Source organism: Thamnophis elegans, chromosome 13 (assembly GCF_009769535.1).
Source record: "Thamnophis elegans isolate rThaEle1 chromosome 13, rThaEle1.pri, whole genome shotgun sequence".
Classification (NCBI taxonomy): Eukaryota; Metazoa; Chordata; class Lepidosauria; order Squamata; family Colubridae; genus Thamnophis; species Thamnophis elegans.
In genome coordinates this window covers 28,163,593-28,188,622 of record NC_045553.1, presented here as the reverse complement: position 1 = coordinate 28,188,622, position 25,030 = coordinate 28,163,593, and the positions used below count along the sequence as shown (strand labels likewise).

General features: G+C 36.3%; 1 protein-coding gene across 2 annotated transcripts in view; it reads right to left on the bottom strand.

The window, feature by feature from the left end:
- Nucleotides 1-4,264: 4,264 nt before the first annotated feature.
- LOC116516584 (zinc metalloproteinase-disintegrin-like ohanin) overlaps nt 4,265-25,030 on the bottom strand; it is a 60,239-nt gene continuing 39,473 nt past the window's right edge. Inside the window, exons 15-25 of one of the 2 annotated variants that reach the window (XM_032229176.1) lie at nt 24,225-24,327; nt 22,619-22,775; nt 20,050-20,130; nt 18,055-18,130; nt 15,321-15,429; nt 14,474-14,573; nt 13,833-13,895; nt 13,053-13,100; nt 10,677-10,733; nt 8,965-9,036; nt 4,265-7,989 (exon numbers count right to left, since the gene is read on the bottom strand). In XM_032229176.1, coding sequence (XP_032085067.1) covers nt 7,969-7,989; nt 8,965-9,036; nt 10,677-10,733; nt 13,053-13,100; nt 13,833-13,895; nt 14,474-14,573; nt 15,321-15,429; nt 18,055-18,130; nt 20,050-20,130; nt 22,619-22,775; nt 24,225-24,327 — 887 coding nt within the window. In that variant the 3' untranslated portion in view covers nt 4,265-7,968. The remainder of the gene's footprint in view (nt 7,990-8,964; nt 9,037-10,676; nt 10,734-13,052; nt 13,101-13,832; nt 13,896-14,473; nt 14,574-15,320; nt 15,430-18,054; nt 18,131-20,049; nt 20,131-22,618; nt 22,776-24,224; nt 24,328-25,030) is intronic. The other variant, XM_032229177.1, reaches the window with a different exon arrangement.

The following is a 25,030-nucleotide window of genomic DNA, read 5'->3' as shown; positions in this document are numbered from 1 at the left end:
GGTTTTTAAGAAGAGATTGGAAAACTATTATTTCCAGCATGGAAACGTTCTAGTGATTGGAGTAGAAAATGTCCAAGGTCAATTCCAGCTCTGTTATTCTGTAGTTTTTAAGAGTTCTTGAATGGGAACGTGGAGATGAATTAAAGACAAAGGGAAAAAACCTTCTCTTCATTTAGAAACAAGGAGGTGTGTGAGACTTCTGCATTTACCATCACCAGAAATCCTCTCTTGCAAGGACACCAAACTAAATAAAATTGCAAAAACTGTCTAGGTGAACAGCTATAATAGTAGCCTCAAGCCATACCTTATCCTGAATTTAGCTTTTCCATCTTGGGGGAGTATAAATGATAAACTAGTACTATTATATATACATGCCTTGCAAACATAAGGTTGCTTTTAAAGTTCTTTTTATCCAGATAGCATCAAGCTTGTGAACTCTCAAGTTTCCTCTTTCTGCTATGTATTCAAAATGGTCAGTGATTTTTCCAGTATATATTTATGAATGTATATAGCATGTGTATATGTTTGTTATGCATGTGCATATATATAGTGATATGCTTTCTTTTGAGAGGAGGCAACAGAATTTCATTTTTACTGTGGGCCAGTAAAAAATGACAATAAAGATTATTTTATTTTATCCTCATATCTGCTATCCAACTGAATAACCTCATATACCCCAATTAATTTGCTTTTCTGTCTCTATATTTGGTTTCGAAAAATGAGATTATCATTCACAAGTTGGTAATCAAGGAAGCTTCTAGATCATCATGTATTTTTCCCCTATTATAACTGTTGTTCCTTTCCAGGAGACTCAGATTAATTCTATTTTAATTATTATTGCCTAATTAAAATGTTTTATTTTCTATGAATGTGGCTACATTTTATTTTTTTCTGCATGTGAAATATGTGGTTCTTTGACTGTATCCATTTAATGATTATAATATTTAATGTTATTATCATTTTATTTGCTAGAACTAGAATATTTTCCTTTTATCAAAGTTCAAGCATAAAAAAGCTTATTGACTGACTGATAATAAGATAATTACTCCATAAATCAATTTTCTGTGTTAATCTTTGTTGTTATTGTTTACCACAACAGCACATGAGAAATTAGTTTCTGACACTTATATCTAACACACTCCCTTATCTAAATTTGTTTCTAATTCTTTCTGTAGCTCAGTCCAAGTTATTTTTAGACTCCATCTCTTCTGCCAGATTCTGGGGAATACTAGGCCTTAGAATTTCCCATCTGTTCTTTTCCTCCGTATGCTGCTTCATTAGGTAAAATCATCATTATCTATTTTATGTCTAGCTCCACCATGAAAAGAAAAACTATACATGGAACTTTTGCTAGGGGAATTCACTAGCGCTAGTCAAAGAAATTGCTGTGGCATCTTTCTCTACCTACCTCCTTTGAAAGTAAAAATCTATTGTGCATTTAGTGTGAAAGGGGTGTGAGCAAGTATTGGGTATTCTGGAATTCTTTTCATATTTTATAATCATCAAAAAAAATTGGGAAAGAAAAAATGTATAGAAAGGAAAAAAGGAAGCCTCATTATCCAATGCAATCTTGATTCCATTTCCCATCCTTTACTAAATATCCTAGTGATTCTGATTTGCTTTATCTCAAGATGTTATTAGATCAATCTGATGTATTTCCTTCACCACAGCCACACCATAGCCAAGTATGGCTGCATAGTCTGTACTCTACAGTATAGTATTAACTCTTTTCAGATCGTTTAAAAAATATATATTTTTACTTTTTATCCTATGCTTGTGATTTTTATGTTATATTTGCTGGTTAATTATTATCTATTCTCTTATTCTAGGAGTCATTAGAAATTAAATCTAATGATATTGTCTTGGTCAAAGAAAAGAAACATAAACAGAAATCTCATCAATATAATTTAAGAACATTATTGCATAAAAGCTATAATGAAGAATTTATATTAATCTCTTACATTAATCTACCATCTTTTCTCTGTGGATGTTAAAATAGTATATACCTCTCATTTTATACTCACAGGAACTATCTGTGATTCAAAAAGTAATTGTCCAAAGTCACCCAGTGAGGGGCATGGTAACGGGAAACTTAAACAGGGATAACCTGAATCCAATCCAACATCTTAATCTATGTCACACCAGCATTCCAAAAAGATAGCAAAGTAAAATACTTTTTAAAAATGAATTGGAAATCTAGGATAGACCTCAGCAGATTTGTAAATGATTCAAAGCATGCTTGGATCATTCTTCCTTCTTTCACTGTAGCATTTAAAAAACAGCTAAGCGGGGACCATAAGAGAAGTAAATATTTTCTCCAGGAATCTAGTAGCAATAGAACTTAGACTTATTTACCACGATGAGGGCTTCATTTATCTTATTACTCACAAAATCTTCTTGCCAAATATGACGGAAGAACTATCAAACATTGTTACTGGCATATTAGATAGCAAATAAATCACGTTGTGTTTAAGGATGCAGTTGAGAGTTATGAACAGTAGATGTCAGGATTGTTCCACATCTAAAGAACTTTTTTTTAAAAAAAGATAGAATCCAAAAATCTAAATCTTTATAACTGATGTCTCTAACTTTTTAGGTACAGTGGAAACTAACTCTTCCATTTCTAACCTTGTCTGAGATAAAATGTCCCCTTCACCTTTTGGGATTCCAGTCAACTCTCCTCTCAAAAATCTTCCCGCCCAAAACCTGACAGAATAATTCTATGAGGGTAACTTGGAGTGATCTAAATTTAATGACTTAATCAGAGTTAGTTGGAATATTAATGGTATGAAAGTGAACTTTAAAGCATATGTCTGTTAAGAGGAAGTTTTAAAAAAATGATCTATTAGATTGTTTTGATTTTAGAAATGTTTTGAAAGAAAAGCTTAGTGTTTTACAATGGTTAGGGGGAAAGTATTTGAAAGAATACAGTGAATCTTGTTAATATAAATAGCGATAATTCATAAAAAGTATTAAGTTCAGATAGAAATATAGAAATTATTTTCACAGCAAGGAAGATGAAGCAGAAATGGTTAAATTTGTTGTTCTATTGAAAGAGAAGAATATATTTGATTATGTTTTTTATTTGGCTATCACTCCCGGATGTTGTGCTTGTGATGAAAACAAAATGTAAATTTGACTTTGGTTATGCTGATTAGATAGATTTGTTGTTATAGAAATGACTACTTTGTATAGTAATGTCTAAAACTAAAAAGACTGTAATGTGGTTATCTTGTACGGTGCTAAAAAGGTCAATGCCTTTTTCTTTCTTCCCTTGTACCTCATCTTTTCTTTCCCTCTCTCTTTGTTCTTCTCTTAATTTCCTATTTTAATTTTTCTTTGTATTTCATACATTGATAAAAACAATAAAAGTAAAAAAAAAACCTTGAGTTTCCCTTTCTCTCCTCCTTCTCCTCCTCCTAAAAAGCATCTTGCAATAACTTCCTTTTATCATGAAAATCCCTTGAGGGCTTCCCAATTACCCAATGTTCTCGGAAAAATATAAAGACCTTTTGAAGATAAAGAAAAGTCAGGCTGTAAGAAAGAATTGGAAGAATTTAAATTCAGGAGCAAAACATTTGAGCTCCCTTTGGTTTTAGCATATAATCAATTGGTGCCTGAAATTTCTAGCAGAGACATCAAGGAAAGAATTCCTTGAGTTTTCAGAGAAGTCTCCACTGCCAATAACAACAATGAAATAAGATGAAAAATAAAACAAACCAGGCAAATTTGAAAGAAACCCACAAGCATTCTGAAAAGGAGACAGAAGAATTTCTTTATTTACTATGATCAAAAGTTGATAAATTGCAAGGCAGATTTCAATGCAACATTGAGTTGATCTGCGTTTAACTTAAGAGTTTGACCAGACTAGCAGTTTGCCATTTGCTTCTAACAGTCTTATAGGACTGGAGGAGAAACTTCAGGGGAATCACAAAGGCCAAGAAGAGAATTAGAATCCTATTTTTCACTTGCAAGTATTCTTTTTCTCCAGCACCCTGCTCCCCCCCCCCTAAAAATCCTCAGTTCTGAAGATGACAAGCATGTGAAATGTATATTAATGTATGCTAATTTTCTAATCCCTATAAACTAGAAAATCCAATCTCATGGATAAGTCTGTAGTAATCCTCGATTGACAATGATTCTTTCAGCAATTTGAAATTACAGTGATTCTGAATGGGGGGCAATGTTACTATGTCTTTGGAGTTCCCTTCCCAACCAGCACTTCTAGTACATCCTTGTTTTATGATCCCATTACTCAGTGATGGAAATTTTGGTCCCAGTTCCCTAATCCTTTCTCTTCTGATTTAGCAATCAATCTTGCTAAATTTAGACACAGAAAAAGGAGGGTTGGTGATAACTGTCACCCGGACAGGATATATGCTCCCTCACTCCTAACAGAAATGAATATTCTCTATATACCTGACTCCCAAACTGAATTTGAAGTTTCCTACATGTAATTTATGCAAACACGGAAGCCTAAAATTAAAAAAACAATGTATTTAATTCTATTAAAACAGCCAAAATCCTAGATGTATGCCAAAATCCACAAGATGTCAGTGTTCTACAATGAAATATTTCAGGATTTCAGTTGAGAGCATGCAATGTTTTGGCATTCATATATAAGAACATGTAAAAAGTTGAAATCTTTTAAGACTTTGCAATTCATCTTTTTTAAAAAAAATACATTTGACATTTAAAGAGCCTGCCCACACCTCCTCTAGAATAAAATAATGCCACTGGAAGAGAAGTGATGGAACAGGTACAATCAGTACAGATAAGGCACATTTTATGGAGATTTCCACATGTTAAACTGGGCTATTTCTGGTGCAGAGGACATGTAGTGTAGAACAACGTCCCACCCACTTCACAAATGCCCATTTGTTTCTTTTGTTCATCAGGAAATGTTGGCTTTCATGCCAAGTGCTTGCCTCTCCATGCCTTTTTAAATCTTGATCAATGGTTGTGCTGCTTAGAAAATTCTAATATTGTCAAATCTATCTGACTACTTTGAAGGTGCTAACTTAGAAAGCTATTTACAGTATGTTGTAAATTGTAGTTAGTTGTAATTGTAATCTATTGTCTTTCTGAAGATGACATAACTTTATTTGACAAAACATGAGATGCTACTCAGACCTGAAGGCTATTTTGAAAACATCTTGAAATCTAATTTCAATTCAATTCAGAAGATCAATTACATTTTTTCAGAATCAATAGGGGAAAGGGGACTTTTTAAGTATGTAAAAGCTTTTTACATGTTCAAATCATTTTGCAAGTACCAGATTCAATTAAACTGTTCAGTTTTTCTTGACTTTCAGATTCTGGTCTGAATCTGATTCAGATTTAATGAAAAGAAGAACTAGGAGTGATATGATATTTAAGAGACTGTCACAGAGAAGAGGGGGTAAATTCATTCTCCAAAGCCACTGAAAGCAGGACAAGAAGCAATGGATGGAAACTAAACAAGGAGAGATCCAACTGACAATTAAATAGTAGAAGAACTTGCCTCCAAAAGTTGTGGGTGCTCCAACATTGGAGGTTTTTAAGAAGAGATTGGACAACCATTGCCTCGAATGGTATAGCATTTCTTGCTTAAGCAGGGGTTTGGACTAGAAGGCCTCCAAGATCTCTTCCAACTCTGTTATTCTGGTATTCTGGTTGGAAAGTTGATTCAATTGCCTTCAAGTTGAAAATTCAAATCACAGGTTTATGCTGTCCCAGTCATGTCTTCCATATGTGCAAAGTATATACAACTTAGACTGAGAGACAGGTGCATCCCGTCTCTGATTCATTTAGTTGACATTATTTTTCTCAGCTTCTGCTTCTTTGTAGTGTGTTAGAAATCCTGTAAGCATACTGAGAAATATAAGTCACCAGTTGCAACAATCAAGGCAGCTCTTCATGTCATTCCTCTCAAATTTCAATTCAACTGACATTTCCTAAACATGTACAGGTTGCCTCAGTTTCTTTGATGCCTTTGCACCCCCTGTTGAGCAAAATGAACAGTAAAAAGCACTGCAAAATAGTAGCTTTGTGGTACTCCAAGAAGGTGCATTATAATTCCTTCCCATTTTGGGTGTTTCTTGCAATAGGCAGAACAAGATATAAAATCATGTGGATGGATGTGGAGAAATGTATCAAGTTTGCTTTCTTGTTGCAGTGTTCTTTTTCATGTGCAAAATGAAGGGGGGAAATATGAATGGAGCGAAAACTGAGCAAACAGTGTCACTTCCTCTTCCACACAAAAATACAATGGAAAATCACAGACAGGATCAGTCATTCAAAAGCTTACAAACTCAGAAAAAAATTTAGATGTGGAGGATTTCAGAAGTGGCCTTACTTAACACACAACTAAAAATACCCCCCAAAATTCAACAAAATTACCGTATATACTTTTGATTCTGTTCCTTGACCTATTTTTTTCAAATCACATTTCATTTTTGGCTCCTATTGCATCTATCCCGATATTTGCCTAAGTCTCACAACTGACTTTTTAAAACAGTAGATCATTTTTTAAAAAGAACATTGTATTGCTTTATGCAATCCTGCCTCCTAACCTTTCCCATCATTTTAACCCATGAACTACTTGGATGCTTAATGAAAATGTTATCCTTGAAAGATCTAAGCACTTAAGTCTCTTTTAATTGTAATGTAACAAAAAGAAAGTACTTAAAATGACCTCCAAGGAGATCTCAGCCTATTCAAATGCTAATAATGAATTCCTCCTACCATTTAGATTTATCAAATCTTCATGTCTATGTCTGTCTCTATCTCTGTCACTTTCTTTTTAAATACTCAAGAACATATGTGGCTCAATGTTTAATGATTGGGTCCTTGCTTGGTTCTTTTCCTGAAGATGGTTCATGACTCCCTTTATGAGAAGGTTGATCTGCAAAAATCAGTAGAAGAAGCTTTTGACAGCATGAAAGCCTATTGCAGATTACAGCAACTCCTTTAGAGTTATACTCAGGGGTATCCATGGAGAGGGAAATGAAAAAACAAAGATGAAAGCTGTAACCAAGCCATAAATGCCCTTCCTCTTTTAATGCACATATGTAAAAAGGGGAGAGCTTCAATTGCATGATCAGATTCAATATCTTGACCACTCCACTGCAAATGTTCTAGGTAAACTGGTCAAGGCTGACCAGAGGCAAAAAGGACCAGGAATTCTACTTCTGTATCTCTCTTGTATTTTTTTAAGTATTCCTTTTTCTCTCAAGCAACATCCTGAAAGGGTTAAGTATCTCTACTAGAAGCCTGAAAGGGTCACTTGCCTATGGCTTTTTAAATTAAGCTAAAGATTACATGTAGCCTTAGGAAATAGGAGCAGAATCTGGTGGAAAAAGTTCGCAGAATACATTGAAAAATCCTTGAGCAATAAACCATAGGCACTGGAGTTCTTGAGTCTCATCTCTGCTTCTTTGTTTGCACAGGTAGAGAGAAGGTTCAAAGAGATCAGCCTTTGCTTATGTCAAAGAATCTGGTGGCATCATGCAAGTCATTTTGTAATCCAAGAGAATAAAGTGATAAATTCAGTAGGCAGGACAGTTTCTGTTTCCACTTGCTTCAAGCATCAAAAAAATATTTCCTTAGTTTTGATTTGGTCCACAGTTGGCAGTGATGGGTGTTTAAATCTCCTATGGAGGCATTTTTTTCTTCTATGCATCTTTTGGCTCAGTTCACAATTCACAAAATCATCCCAACTGTACTAGGATCTCCCCATTTGATATCCAAGGATATAATGGAAGAACTCTGAAGATATTCCTATCAGTTCCCATCCTTACTACAGGTGATGCTGTACCCAAAGTTAAAAAGAACTTCCCCACTGCAGAGGAAGCATTAGACTTGTGGAAGGAAATCACCATTCAGTTGTTCTTTGCAGATATGGAAACTGAGAAAATGGAAAAGGTTTTCTTTGAAATCAGAGAATTTTCATTGTTTCTGATTCTTGTTTTGTTTCATACCCTCAGATTATTTAGTGGGTTTCAGCGCCTGCAAACAATAGCAAAGAAATATTGAAATCAAATGACTGAAAGCAAAGCATTATAAATAGATTCATGTCATAAATATGGAAAACAAAGCAGAGTGGAATAGGGAAGGAAGCAATAAACAGATAGGAGTGCTGTAGATTTTACTAGACTAATCATTGCCAATGATAGGGGGCAGCACTCATCTCTCTTTCAAGCAGTGCTGTCCAAAGACACGTCCATGGTCATGTGGCCAGCATGACTGTAAGCTGAGGTGCATGGAATGCTGTTATCTTCCCACCAAAGTGGTACCTATTTATCTACTTGTACTGACATTTTAACTGCTAGGTTGGTAGGAGCTGGGCAAGGATGAGCTATCACCCTAAATGTGGCACTTCGATCTCGAACCTGGGCTGCCAGCTTTCCAGCCAATACACCCTACATCTTAACCACTGTGCCACAATAAATAGATAAAGAAGATACATTTTCCCCATCCAAAATAAGCTTTGCTTTTGTTGTTCTGATTTTTCTTGAAAAAAATATACCATATGATTATGATAGATTCATGCTTTTTTGGAGGGAGGGGGGAAATCACTGGGAGAAGTTATACCCAACAGGGCCAATATGCATCTAACCATCCAAGTTTCCAAGGTGCTTTATTTTAGGAATTAACAGCCAACAAAGGACTAGTATATCTAGTTCCATTTGTCCACAGATAACTTCTTCATTCCCCAAAGGCAGTTTCTGTAAACTAAATTAGTTGACCTTGGAAACGTTAGCTTAGATGACACAATTCCCCCTGTACCATTCTTCTCAATGATCTCTATATCAAAGATCATATTTTGCCATTTCCAATAATGACATTTTTCTACCCAAATGTAATCTTGTCACATGAGAGTAAACTGTAGCCTCTTGATCTTTCTACCTGTACTGGTTAAAAAGTCATAACTCTTTAACATCTTTATCATTTTTGTATTTTCATAGGGTACCTGCCTCTTACCTGGGGTGGAGGGGGAGGAGGAGCTGGTTTAGACTGAAGGTGAGAAGAAGGAGCTGGATTTATTCTTTTTGTCTGTAAGAGAAATGCCGGATTATTTCTGTTAAATATTAATCAGCCATTTAGTATATGTTGAGTATATTATTGCTAAACTGCAATTTGCAAACAGTCAAGAGTCCCTGGTTGACTCAGTAGTTTATAACCGTAACAAGTCAACAAATAAGATATAAAAGAACGTTTACATCAAATTACTCTTGCTCACTTACTTTACACTTGCCTGCACCAGGTTTGTATGGAAAGTTGAGGGTCATGTTTGAAAATTGAACCGATAAAAGGTCATTTTTAGAACTTTTATGGATAAAATAGAATGCTTAAGTACCAATTTGTTTCTTAATATTGCCCACCTATTCCCCCCGCCAAATGAAAGAGGGCTAAGAATTTTGCTCCAGGACATTCTGAATAGAATTTGGCAGTTGCAACATTGATTCTAGAAGGTCATTTTCAATCTCCAGTTAACCCTTAGTGCACTCCTGATCTAAAACTTGGGTTTGGTTATAAAAAAAAACCTAGAATGTTATTATGATATATAATATTTCAAGAAATGAGCTAGCTTCTTCCTAATGCCCATATTCTGGTACCATTCTTGAATAATTGATCTGCAAGAAACTTTGTAATCCAAAATCTTCAGAATATGTGTTTACAGCAATTTAGTTGGTTACAAAAAGTGGAATTCACTGCTTGAAAGGCAATTCATGATGAAGGATTACAAGTTTTGCACTAAGATTGGATGGCTTCAGTGTTCTTATGGGAAGTTGTTTCTTTGAAAAAAGAACTTTCAAGGATAAAATCTGGAAAGTGAGTATTTCTGGGCCCCCTAAATTCTTACATGAAGTAAGGGAGTATTTTATTAATGGAACATGTTCCAATTTTTCCCCATTAAAACTGAAGTTTGGACAAAGCTTGCATGGGAATACTATCACTCTGTTACCACACAAAAGAGCAAGAGCAGAATTGGGGGGTGGAGTTAAATGCATTATACAGCAAGTTTTTGAATCCCTGCATTATCACAAGTCCCTAGTCCAGACCCCCTTGAATTCTGTTGACCCTTATCTAGGGCCAATTTAGGGTTGACTATTAATTGACTAGATTCTTGTGTATAGGTTTGAATAAATCTTCTATGCTCCAACTTTATGAATTATCCTGTTTCTTTATCCCTGACATTAATCTCATTTAACTCCCCCCCCCAGCTCTCTGCTCTTCTCCTACAGTTGCTATCATAGATTAACTGTCCTAGGTAAATGGAGATTCAAGAATAAGGCCATAATGTAATTCAATATATTAGTGGCAATTCAACCTCCCTTTACAAAAGCATCAAACCTAGACCTGATATGCAACATTCCAAAGGCTTTATGTCTTTCTTGGCATTAGGAAGAAAGGACTGAATTATTACTGGTTGTATTCAACAAGCAGTTTAAGCTACTATATGGTTAGGCACAATCCCTGGAGGGTCAGGCCCATTTAAAAAATTCCCAACCCACTAGTTGAAGTTTTTCTCCCAGTACAGTTCTTTGCCTTATTTTTCATCCAGGAGTCTGGAAATGTGAAAATGTCACACTGGCTAGATGGAGTTATTATCACAAAGCCTCACCCTAGCACCATGCTATAAAGGAACAAAATACGTTGGAAAGTGATGTTTATTTAGGAAGCTGACATACCATAGCTGGATATATGTTTGGAACAGGAGGTGGAGGGATATTTGGTTTCACAATGGGCTGAAATGAAAGTAAATTGGAAGGGTTTTTAGTTGCCTTTCTACACAGTATTCAAGATTCATTTTAAAAAGCGCTTTCAACATCTATTGGAGATCACATTTCCTGTCAAGCTTAAACTATGAGTCATCTGTCTGCAACAAAAATTAACCCTTATTCCTTTTCTCCACCAAATGTGCAGTTGTATGAACTCAAAATTCTAAGCATTTTCACAAAGCAAACATTTTTCCTGATTCTTTGAGGAAAGCTCTAACAGAAACTTCAGATAGAAATCCACAACAAATTTGTTCAATATCATAGGATCATAGACCTATGAAATTGAATATAGAATAGAATATATATGGAGTATGCAGTGGTATGTGAGGATGTCCTAGGGAGATAAGAAGAAGAGAAGGAGAGGAAGTAGTCCCCCAGTACCTTAATAGTCAGATGAAGAAACTTAGGAAGGATTCACTTTAACTGATTATGACTTGTAAGATTGTATTAATGTAGCCTTACAATAATGAAGAATAAGTTAATCTTTCCTGCCTATTTTATCCAGGAGAGATGATAGACTGGTCTATGACTACCCAACCCCTAGTTGAAAAACACTCATAATGGGGGTTTGCCATTTTTCTAATCAAATTCTTCACTGATATTCATACTCACTTTTCTTTCTTGCCATTTCAATTCAATTCACCGAGGCATGTTCCAATTTTTGTTTCAACAGAAGACAGGTCTATTTTCTCTAGCATATGACAACTCTTTATATATTTGTAAGTCTCTGTCAATGTCTGGCACTGAGTTCCTTATATTTTCTCACAAACCAAACATCTCCACTTTCCCAGTTCCTTCAACTTTTCAAAGGACAGAGAGTTTAGGCCTATCATCATAGTAGCTCTCCTGCAAGATTGCCCTCTGTTGCAGTCAGAAGGGAAAGGCACGAGGATGTTAGCATGCCTGCCATATAGAGACACTAATGGGAGTTCAGTGTGCCATAAAAAAACCTTTCCTCAACTAGAAGAAGTGAAAGTATATAAGAAACTTGCTGGTTCTCAGGAAACTGTATCTAATAGGATTCCAGAGCTCTGCAGAGATCATAGGGAATGGTCTTGAAGAATAGGAAGAAGGGGCTTGAAGAGTGACTTGAGTCTGTGTCAAGGAGATAACTGTAGGAGAATGAGTCACAGCCTGGAGGTGGAGTCAAGAGAGGAATCAACCTGGAGTCTTTACATTCCAATGAGCAGTCTAAGTCCAACCCCTCTTGAATTCCGATAACATTCATGTAGTGCCAGTTTAGTGCTGACTGCAAATTGACTGTAAATTCTTGTGTATAGGCATGAGCAATAAATCAGCTTAATCAGAATTTAACCTATGGCCCTATTTCTTCACACTTGATAATGACTTAAGAAAACATATTGGAGAAGTTCCTCGCTATTTCACATGAAGATAAAATGAGGAAGGAGAAAACACACTCAGACTTACAAGATTCTATTACACTGTTGCAATAAAGATAGTCTTGGCTTACAGTATATGTCATTGGTTTCTACTTTGTTGGGCTGACAAATCCTTCAGACTGGTTTTCTATATCACTCAATCTTTGCAACACTCTCCATAGTGTTTTTAAAGTATAGTGCTCAAAACTGGACCTAATATATTCAGCAAACAAGATTTAACCAGTCAGAATTCAATGGAACCATTTCATCTAGGCACAATGCTTCCATTAATACAGCCCAGGGATGTCTTAATCTATTTTAGCCCCTGAATTGTTTTATTCTGTTTATCCTTGACAGTGGTGCAATGAAAACTGGTCAAGGGATGCATTATTTGCCATGAAATCACCTAAATGCCCCCCAGCTACATATATCCCTTTGGGTATTGATATACTTTAATGATTGACGTGTCATTGGTTATTTTCTTGAAATCTGCCTAATTCAGAACAGAATTATAATGTTATTGGATAATTGACATAATCCAATAATTTGCATCTGCAATTGATTTGTTACCAGTTTATGGAAAAACCTCTGCTGGAAATGCATTGTAGAAAATATTACATTAATGGACAGTTTGGGAAATTTAAGCATAATACTCCATGTTAGCATTTGTAGACGATGAACAGTTGATTTCTTGTGTTCAAAAATATTCATCTCATAAGATTTTCACTTTTCTATAGGCTACATAGAATGAAGTATGATGCTCCAAAAAAAGTGGTGTGTGTGTATGTGTGTATATGTGTGTGTGTGTGTGTGTGTGTGTGTGTGTCAGGGAATTAGTAAAATCAGAGGGAATGTCTACCATATTCTGAAGTTGTTGGATCAAATAACCATTCATTTAGAAACTTACCATTCTGGCATTTTCATATTTGTGTCTTAATGGTTCATCTGGGATTTTCTGTTAATAATGAAATACATCAGTTTAATCAGTTGATTTTTCCAAGAATGTGTGTTAACTAGCTAATTTTGTAGAACTCCCTTATGACAGAATAATGATGTTCCTATAACATTGGATAGTATGCCGATTATCCCTACTCTATACACGGATTTAAAGTGCAGAAAGGAATTAATAATTTAAATAATCAGAAACTACTTGTTGTGTTTCAGAATACTAGTATGGCTTTTTCAACAAAGGTTAAAAAGTGTGCAGATTATTTGTTTTTCATTGCAACATTCTAGATCTTAAAGTTGCAAAGTTTGAAAAAAATCTTATATATGCATATCTATTTTTCTAAAGTACAATTACATTCTATATCTGCTCATAAAGAAGTACATTGAGTCCAATGAACATTAATAGAGAGATTTTCCCCCATTTGTTTAAAATCCTTCACATTTGTCAAGTAACTATATTCACATATCACTATCTTATTCTTATCAAAATATATTGCATGAGTCACAATGCTTAGTTTACACTAAACATAAACCATGATTGATAAACGACAATATTCTGATTCATACAACATGCTAACCTGAAATAAAATAAAATTTACTTGGCTCAATGTAATATGTACATTCACACCACTGACAAAAAAACAGCACATTTTATTTTATTTATGGAATATATATATATTGTTTGTTAAAGACTGCTTTAGACTCATATGCAAGAATTGTTCCATTGAATTTTACTTACAACATGGACTTCTGGTGTATTTGATTGGGATGGAATTGGGAGGAGAAATCTGGAAGAATTTATCTGAAAGGAAGAAACAGACTCTTTGAGTATATTGGTTTTAAAGCCAAAAATCTTCACACACTTAGCCAGATCAGTTATAAGCCTTGTAGGTGCATTTCCATACATACATAATTCCATGAAGGTTAACATTAATTATTTTGTGTTGCTTTCTTTACAAACACATTCTATTGAGTGTATTGTGCAAACAATAGGTTAGTTCAGTATTTATAGCAATTGTGTTATTTTTGTTTTTGAAAACAACATAGAGTTGTGTTGCATCTTGAAAGATAACAGGTTGATTGACCTTATCTTACAATCACAGCAATAGAATCAACAACATGTTTCTCTCTGTGCCTAATGAATAAAAAGGCAAGCATTTTGTCTCTGTGTTGATGAAAATCTCCCACATTTAGCACAGTTTCAACATCTTGTTTCTTGTTGTAGGAATTGTGTGTAGGGTAAACAGCCTCTAAACCCACCCTGGTTCCCAAATTCCTTAAATTACCACTGGAAAACCATTCTTCATGAAGCCAATGGATAAAGCATTTTATAAAATTTCAGTGTTCTACTCTGCTCAGGCAACCCATTTGATCTCTCACCCCTGGATCCTTGGACACTGGACCAAGATGCTGTTTCCACTTGTGATCTGGACCAGAGAAAGAAGGATTTGTGGCTGCAGGTGCACTTTTGTGAATGCTGCTAAAAATAATAGAATATTATAGTTAGGATAGGATCCTTTTTTAAAAACAATTTTTATTTATTTTTAAACAAACAAACAAACATAAAAATAGGAAAAAAAAATCTTCCATTACAAATTGTAGAAAGTGTGCCAGTTGGTTACAGTATTTCCATGCATCTCTTCCATATTCACCACCTGCTTTTCATATCAAATCACATATTTTAAATTCACCTATATTTATGTATATCACAATTATTATATCTCAACCTTAATTTGACTATAATTGTTTTTATGTCCTTTTATATATAATATTCAAAATATAGAACATAGGATTCTGAACAGTATTCTACACAAAAGTCAAGGTAACACTGGAAATACCTTGAATGTCTGCTTTCCTTCCTTCCTTCCTTCCTTCCCTCCCTCCCTCCCTCCCTCCCTCCCTCCCTCCTTCCTTCCTTCCTTCCTTCCTTCCTTCCTTCCCCAGCCTACCAGTAGTTACCTGACAACTGCTGATATCCTAAATTGTTTTGTTTTGTACATATACTATACTTCAGTCAATACTATAATTCAGTCAACATCTAGTAACTTCAGCGAGAGATTTCCTGAACTGAATATCCAGTTTTATACAGCTTTTTCCAAGTCAGTACATGTTCAGCCTCTCCATTAAGCTGGAAGAACCCATCACTGCTTTTTTTTATGGATCTCAGCAAACTGGTAATCTCCCCACACTTAAAAGAAGCTTGGCTGAGAACATTCAAAAGCTTCACCTGTCTCCTTGTTTCTTCTTTAAAATGTAGCAGCGGAAGAGAACTGCAAAGAGGATGGCCATGGCTACTGAGACTAATACCACAGTTACAACAATGATGATGATAATATCTAAAAAATAAAGAGAAAAGGCTATGAATAGACTTGATCAAATCACAGTGGAAACATAGAGACAATCGGTTGAAAATTATATTGCTCTAAGCCCTGGCATTTCTCAGCCATGCAATAAGAGTTTTTCCTAAGAGCCACTGTTGAGAATTGCCTGGAATGTATTTATTTATTCAATTATTTCAATGTAGGTGCTACCCAACTATGAAAACAAGTAATATACACTAAACCTCATTTCATGAATGACTTTAACTAGTCATCATCCTTTAAGATTAACACACTCTAACTGAACCCCATGACTTTTAGATGTGTTGGGATTACAGTTCCCTTACTGATAAATAAATTTGGTTCAAGGAAGATCTAACTTACCTCCCAAGATAGTCTTGTAAATGGATGTAGCAGGATAATTAAGAAAGCAAACTATCATCTGTTAAATGTATACTTGGATTTTCACTATTAAGTAGTTTTAGATTACTCTTGCTATCCATAGTTAAATAAATTGCAGAAAGGCTTAAACTTATTTTTCCCTTCTTACAATTAAAGTATAGTTTGCAATACTCCATTGCTAGATAATAATAGAAAAATTGAGATATCAAACACTATTTTGGATAAGGATTAACTGTCTAAGATTCAAGTAAATCCCCATTTTCATGCAATAGTTTAGTCCAAAGTTACTGTGGATGCTTTCTACTGTATGAACTGAGTCTAAACCATTTATTACTTACAATATGGAACTAATGAAAATTACTTAAGAGGTAACCATGAATATCAGAAAAGGGAATACAAGGGAATTGCTTTGGGTAAAGAAATGACAAATACAATTACTTTTATAATAAAATGAAATAACCCATAGAGGAACTGATTTATCATTTATGGAAAGGTCATAATGGCATTTAACAGATCATAATAGTCTTTTAACAGATTAACGGATTTGGAAGGGACCTTGTAGTCCAACTGCCCACCAAGTAGGAGACCCTACACTGTTTCTGACAAATGGCCTTCTTCTTGAAAACCTCCAATGATGAAACTCCCACAACTTCTGGAGGCAATTTCTGTTCCATGGGATGATTGGTCTTGCCATCAGAAAATTTCTCCTTATTTTTAGGTTGAATCTCTCCTTGATCAGTTTCCATCCATTGTTACTTATCTGGCCTTCAGGTGCTTTAAAAAATAGCCTGACTCCCCTCCTTTTTCTGACAGCCGTTAAAATATTGGAATACTGCTATCATGTCTCCCCTGGTCCTTCTCTTCACTAGACTAGCCATGCCCAGATCCTGTAACCGTTCTTCGTATGTACAGTATTATTTTATTTTATTTTATTTTATTTTATTTTATTTTATTATTTTATTTTATTTTATTATTTTATTTTATTTTATTTTATTTATTTATAAAATTTATATGCCGCCCAATCCCGAAGGACTCCGGGTGGCTTACAAAAAAAGAGAAAAAAAAGAGAGAGAGAAAAAAAAATGGCTTAAAATCACACCACCACATACATTCATTCTAATCAGGGCTGGACCTCAACAGTGAAGTCAACAGCCCCAGGCCTGCTGGAACAGCCAGGTTTTTACAGCTTTCCTGAAGGCCATGAGAGTGGGTATGGTCCGGATCTCTGGGGGTAGCTGATTCCAAAGAGTTGGAGCAGCCACAGAGAAGGCTCTCCTTTGGGGGCCCGCCAGCCGACACTGTCTGGCTGACAGCATCTGAAGGAGGCACAATCTGTGGGATCTTACTGGCCACTGGGAGGTATTAGCCTCCAGTCCCCTAATCATTTTTGTTGCTCTTCTCTGAACTTTTTCTAAAATCTCAATATCTTTTTTATAGTGTGGTGAACAAAACTGGATGGAGTATTTTAAGTGTAATCTTACTAAGACATATCACTAATCTTCATAAAAATAACAAATAGAACCTTAAAATGTAATGATGAGGTGGACCTTCTCCCTATATATTTTATCCACAATAAAAATATTCAGGAGATGGGAGAAAAGAGATAGCCACTAGAGTAGGGGCCCCCAACCCCCAGGCTGCAGACCAGTACTGGTCCATGGCTCATTGGGAACTACACCACACAAGTGGTGGGTAAGCATACAAAGCTGCACAAGCATGAAACATCCCCTTCCACCCCCATTTGCTGTTGCTGCTGCTGGTCCATAGAGCCAGAAAGGTTGACAACTGCTACATTAGAGGGATACCCACAGGCCATGGTCAAAAATATAAATTGATGGTGATGATGGTAAGATTGAAGCTCTGCCCACTTGTATTGATGTGATGATCCCCATGAAAGGAGATGAAGCTCCAATTACACTCTTGCAGCTACCAATTTGCCTGTTTCTTTAAACATATCCTACCTCTGACTTATTTATTGGTACCAGCTAAAAAGAGTTCCATCCATCATTTCCTGTTTTCTTATGAAGATGTCATACTGTGGTGCATTTGCTATAAAATATGCTGAGAAAAGAAAGACCTCCAAAATGTCTAGTATTAGTATTTGCAGGTGGAGTATCAAATGTTATTAAGACAATCCACTCATCCCAGGGATTTAAAAAAAAAACACCAATCGATTTATGTCTCCAGAACCTCTAATTAGGTTCTGGCTGGAGGGACAAGTGCTCCCCTGAATTTACTCACTTTTATTTCCTGTAGGGTCACAGTAAGGCGGTGTTGTTCCTTCTTGGCACTGGCACTGCAGTTCATGGTCACATACCTAGGATAGCAAAGACTGGTATTAATCTTTGAAACAAATAGAAGGAAAAAGAAGCTGTCAACATTCTCTTGCATTTTTATGAAGTCTGAAGAAGGCATAAAATCCTGAACCATAAAACTGAACCTAATACTGAGCCACGGTGGTGCAGTGGTTAGAGTACAGTACTGCAGACTAGTTCTGCTGATTACAATTTGGCAGTTCAAATCTCACCAGCCTCAAGGTTGACTCAGCCTTCCATCCTTCCAAGGTGGGTAAAATGAGGACTCAAATTGTTGGGGGCAATAGGCTGACTCTGTAAACTGCTTAGAGTGGGCTGTAAAAGCACTGTGAAGCGGTATATAAGTCTAAGTGCTTTTGCTATTAATTAGGCAGACGAAAAGTTGGAAATCCATTTAAACATCCTACACAGAAAAAGATATTAAGGGTTTCTGCCACAGCTGTTGGGACTGTTTAGATAGTTCCAAAGACCATCTAAACAGCCTAGTCACTATTCTCAATCAGCTGAGTTATTAGACTAATTCTAACAACAGCACAGCATGGACAAGGTGTTTCTCTTTTGATATTATGAGAGTTGTGGTCAAAGCATTTATACAGTACAGCAGGGTAAAAAGGACTAAATCAAGCTTTGAGGTTCCTTGTGATGGTCAAAGGTATCAGGAAAATATTAACTTAGAGCAAATAGTTTTTCTCCCTCCTTCTCTCCATCCATCATCCATCCATCCATCCAGTTTATTTACTGCCCCATTCCAATCAGACTTTATCAAAATGCACCAAAATTAAATAGCACAATGATGTTAATTCAAAAACAATGAGGTATAACAATGTAATTCAATACAATAAAATGTTATTTTGGTATTGGTTGACTTCACTTTTAGTCCTCAAAAACCTTCTGGAAGTGCCAGGTCTTCATGACCTCTTAAAGGCCATGAGAGAGGGGGCATTCCCATTTGAGTTATTGGTATTTGACATTCTAATTTATGACAAAAGATTTTAAGCTAATTCCATTACTACCTGTTAATTTTAAAGCTCAATTTAATGTAATTTAGACTTTAAAGCCATAAACTATTCTGGCTTGATAAATATAGAAGTTCATGTCTTTCTAAATTCTAGTCACACTTAGAGAAAAAAAGGAAATATTTTTAGCATCAGGGATTCTGGAAAGCACTTTTTGAGGGTAAGTCTTTATTTGTTTAATAAAAGAGAAGAAAAAAGAGAACAATACCACAGAAAAAAGAAAAGAATAAAAGGGAAATTATGTAAATTTTGCATGTAGACATACACACAAAGTTTTACCTAACACTCAGCTCAACAAACCATTTTTCATTTAGTTCCAATTCTGCCTTCAATGAAAATTATTTTCATGATGGATTTTATTTTTGAAGTTACTATATAGATATTAATTGTAAAATTATAATCATAATGATACTCATTTACTTTTTAGTGCAACAAACATATTTAGGTATAGATGTCAACGTCATCAATGTCACGTTGTTAAGTGAGATGTTTGTTAGGTGAGTTTTGCTGCCTTTTACAACTTTGCTTGCCACAGTTGTTAAGTGAATCACTGAAAATGTGAAGTTAGTAACATTGTTGTTAAGTGAATCTCGCTTCCCCATTTGTTTTGCTTGTTAGAAGGTCACAGAAGGGGATCACATGACCCCAGGATACTGCAACCATCATAAATATGAACCAGTTGCCAAGCATCCAAGCATGATCACAGGGATGCTGCAACAGTCAAAAGGGTGAACAACAGTCATAAATCACTTTTTTCAATCCCATTGTAGCTTTGAATGGTCACTAAATGAACTGTTGTAAATCAAGGATTACTTGTAAGTTTTCTACAGGCCAAGCCCAAAGCAGAACAATCTTAAAGAGCATGGAGAATATTTTAGCTGCAATATAAAATACAAAATGCTTACAGAGTGTCCTGGGCATTTCTGTGAACAGTTAGTAGATCTGTAGGCTGTTTCTATCTCAACACACTCCCCGTTGTTGCAGACCTGAAAGTCAAAGTAAAAGATTATGAATAGAATAAGACAGCAGTTTCCTACACAACAGAATTCTGACATTCTCTGGAACAAGAGCAGGTTCTTCAATGAATTTCATCCAAGTTCTATAGCACTGGTTCCCAACATGGGGCCCACAATTTGATTTCTTATGTGGGCAATTCGAACCTTGTTTAAACCAGGTTAATGGTATTTTAGGCTTCCTCTGCATGAGGTGGAGTTCATATTTTGAATAAAGTAAGAATTATATGTCACGGAGGGTTGGGGGACACCATCAGGATTTTAGAGATGCTTGGATGGGGCATGACCAAAAAAAGGTTGGGAACCACTGTTCTATACTTTGTAAAAAGACAGGAGTGTGTGTGTGCGTGATTCCCGATCCTTAAAAATAAGCTTTGGGATTGCCTCAGCACTTCTAAATGCCTTCACTGAATTGATGCTGAGTGCCGAGGCAAATCTACCCCTCTTCTCTCTTCCACCTTCCTTATGGAGATACCCACAAGTGAAGAGAAAGGACTGTCTCTGTCCAGAAAGTGTTGCAGGGGAGAAGCACAAGGCTCTAAGAAGACCAGGCATTTTGTTCTTAGAAGAAAGGGCCTCCACCAGAGGAGCCTTGGTGGTGCAGTGGTTAGAATGCAGTATTGCAAGCTAACTCCGTCCACAGTCTGGAGTTAAAGTCTGATGGGACTCAAGCTTGACTCAATCTTCCATCCTTCCAAGGTCAGTAAAATATGCACCCAGATTGTTGGAGGCAATATGCTGACATTCTAAACTGCCCTGAGTGTGCTTAAAGCACCAATGGTCCGATACATAAGTCTAAGTGCTATTGCTGATTTGTTGTGGTTGTCGTTGGCAGGAAAAACAAAATAATAAAAACAAAAAGATGTATGTATGTATGTATGTATGTATGTATGTATGTATGTATGTATGTATGTATGTATGTAGGTCTCTAGTTGTTCAGGTTTTCTCCCGCGTAGAATTGGAGATGTCTTGGCGACGTTTCGATGAAGTCTCATTCGTCATCTTCAGGCTGCTTCAGGCTACTTCAGGCTTGGTGTTTCCAGGAGTACTATATATATAAAGTCACAACCCCTGGTATGCCCAAATATGGGAGGAAGGTCACACTTCCATTCTCTGGTTCGATTCCCAGCAAGGGTATGGCTAGCTGATGAGAGCTAAATAGCTTGAAATAGATCTATACTAGTCTCCCTTTATTTATTTATCAGCATGAATATAACATGTATGTATGTATGTACGTACGTACATACGTACATACGTACGCACGCACGCACACGCACACACACACACACACACACACACACACATATATATAACATATGTAATAAAAAGGCAACAGTAAAAAATATTGGGTTTCTGTCTGGATGGTCTCTTGTGACGAGCCGAAGACAGAGAGTGGAAGTGTGACCTTCCTCCCATAATTGGGCATACCAGGGGTTGTGACTTTAAATATATACCTTTCACCCTGGCCTCACTGATAAGGAGTCGAGCCCTGTAGCTCAATGGTTAACACATCTGCCTTAGAGGCAATAGAGCACAGGTTCGATTCCCAGTAAGGGTGTGGCTAGCTGATGAGAGCTAAATAGCTTGAAATAGATCTATACTAGTCTCCCTTTATTTATTTATCAGCATAAATATAACAAATGTAATAAAAAGGCAACAGTAAAAAATATTGGGTTTCTGTCTGGATGGTCTCTTGTGACGAGCCGAAGACAGAGAGTGGAAGTGTGACCTTCCTCCCATAATTGGGCATACCAGGGGTTGTGACTTTAAATATATACCTTTCACCCTGGCCTCGCTGATAAGGAGTCGAGCCCTGTAGCTCAATGGTTAACACATCTGCCTTAGAGGCAATAGAGCACAGGTTCGATTCCCAGTAAGGGTGTGGCTAGCTGATGAGAGCTAAATAGCTTGAAATAGATCTATACTAGTCTCCCTTTATTTATTTATCAGCATAAATATAACAAATATATATATATATATATATATATGATTGTACAACCCCCGGTATGCCCAAATATGGGAGGAGGCCTACTGCTTCCTTTCTCTGTCTATCGGCTCATCACAAGAGACCATCACGACAGAAAGCCATTTTTTTTACTGTTGCCTTTGTTACATTTGTGTTGCATTTGTGCTGATAAATAAATAAAGGGAGACTAGTATAGATCTATTTCAAGCTATTTAGCTCTCATCAACTAGCCATACCCTTACTGGGATTAGAACCTTTATTTATTTATCAGCACAAATGCAAACACACACATACATACATACATACATACATATATACATACACACACACACACACACACACACATATATACATACACACACATACACACACACACACAGACATAGATACACTATAGTACGCAAAATGTAAACCAGCTTTCAGCAAGATCGATTGCAAAATTATTTCACTGATTACCCCTTACAGCACACAAATTAGACATAATGTTTTACTAACCATTCCTTCTCCACATTTTGTTCCAGGATGAACCTGTCCAACCTCTATTTCATTTTCTTTTGCAAAACTGCCTCTGCAGTTGGAAAAAGCCACCAGGTTTCCATCTGAGGGCATACGGGTACCACCTGTGCAATATAGCTTGCCACATTTTAGAGCCCTAAAAAGGAAATAACCAATTCCTTTTAATGAAAAAGAATGGATTAATGTTCCTTTGCTCATTTGCATGAATTGTTCTTGGATTAACATGATTTCAAATTAGAGCTAAACAACCTTTTGCTCAGCCTCAAAATGAACTTGGTTGCATTTAAGAGATAACTAAAAAAAATCTCGAGAAGTGTTTCCAGGTTTTTTTGGGGGGGGGGGACCAGAGAAACACAGTTTCTGTACCTCTAACTAGCTCACATGGAATCTCTGTTTTTGAGGGTGAAGGTAGTTTGAAGCAGAAAGCGTATCTTCAGAGCAGGTGATGTATCTGTTATCCACCTGGAAAACTCCTAAAGCAGATTCAGGAGGCTTCACCTCTAATTTAAATTCCCATAAACTGTGACTGGATGACAGGGGATGATGTGAGTTGAAATCTAAAGGTTGGGGTATTAAATATTAGAGAGAGAAACTGCCCTGAAAATGGAAATTATTCCATTTCAATTTCAAATAAATATGAAAAAAAAAAAGAAATTAAAGATTTAAATAAAAACTGCCCTTGTTTTAGTAGGAAAATATTGTACGGGGTCTAAACTGTCTAAAAGACAGAGTCTTGATTACACACACCACTAAATAATATTGTGGCTCACTGTTTCTCTTGAGTTCAACTTGTGATGCAAATCTAGCCATTGTGGGTTTCTAAATCATAATTAAGTGCAATTCATAAACTCAGCCAACCAGGGCTTATTCAAAAATATTGCAAAACAAGCTATTGCTGGGTGGTGTTAGCCCAGAGAGAAAGGTTGATTGTGTGTCAGTCCACAACTGGGTCCAGAATTTCCATTGATAAACAAAACAGTTGTTAAGTGAGTTGCACCCAATTTTATAATATTTCTGCCATGGTTGTTAAGTGAATCACACAGTTGTTAGGCAAAACCAACCTCCCTCATTGACTTTGCTTGTTGGAAGCTGGCTGAGAAAAGGGAAAATGATCATCATGTGACTTTGGGACACTGCAATTTCATAAATACATGCTGGTTACCAGCACCTGAATTTTGATCACATGACTATAGGGATGCTAAAATAAGTCACTTTCAGTGTTGTAACGGTGAATGGTTGATGAGTGGTTGCAAGTTAGGACTTCCTGCCCTTTCACACACAGTCTTTTAAAGGGTACTTTAAAAGTTTTCATGGCCTCTTTTTATAGCTCCAGCTTGTAACTCCAACAGCAAACAAAATTAGCCATTCCGAAATTGACACACATTTCTGTTAATTTTAGTGACATGATAGAATCATGTCCCTTACATTACCCTTACATGATCATCATAATAAATGATGACACAGATTGTTGGGAGCAATATGCTGACTCTGTAAACCGCTTAGAGAGGGCTGTGAAACACTCTGAAGTGCTATATAAGTGTAAGTGCTATTATTGCTATAGTAGGAAATAATGTAGACTGCTTACTTTGGTTTACATGGACTGTAGCTACCATTTGCTTTTCTGCAGTGGCCGTAATAAACCCCTTTTCTGTTGACCGCAAAACATGAATCTGCACCCACTTTTCCATCTGTAAGAGGGAGTGAGGAAGAAACATAAATACTTGAGTGTGTAACATGCCAGCAGAATAAAGAATGGCTTAAGATATCTCAGGAGTTCCAGATAATTTAGTTAATGTTCACTTATTTGTAACTGATTATTTTGTAACCCATTACTTATCTAATCCTCATTATGCATGAAGCATTCATCATCTCCTACAGTGTTACAATAAATTTGCTTATTCCACTTTATAGACAACACTGAAGCTACTCTTATGCAACTTGCAGAAGACTAGTAAATCAATGGCTGTCGAGAAATCCCAATCAAAGATTCCTTCCTCTGTATCCCCATTTTCTAACTTCATCACTATCAGATACATTTCTGTGCTGGAATGTAGTGGTGGTGTGGCAGATTCGGACAGTGAGGAGGTTGGGGAGGAACATGGGCCAGTCCTGGAGTCTGGAGAAAGCTCTGATAAGGGCTCTGTATTGGAGGCAGAGAGGGGGCCAGGGCCGTCTGATGGTTATCAGCTGCCTTCAGAGTCAAACAACAGTGAGGCAGATGAATAGCTCGAACCTGTTCCCAGAGTGTGCATGCACAGAGTTGCCAGATGAAGGGAACAGCTGAGGAGCAAGGCCCAACTTGGGAGTAAGGCCACAGGTGGACAATAAGTGGCCCCTCCCATAGGGAATAAAAGAGGAACGAAAGGGGAGTGTAGTCTGCAGGAGACAATT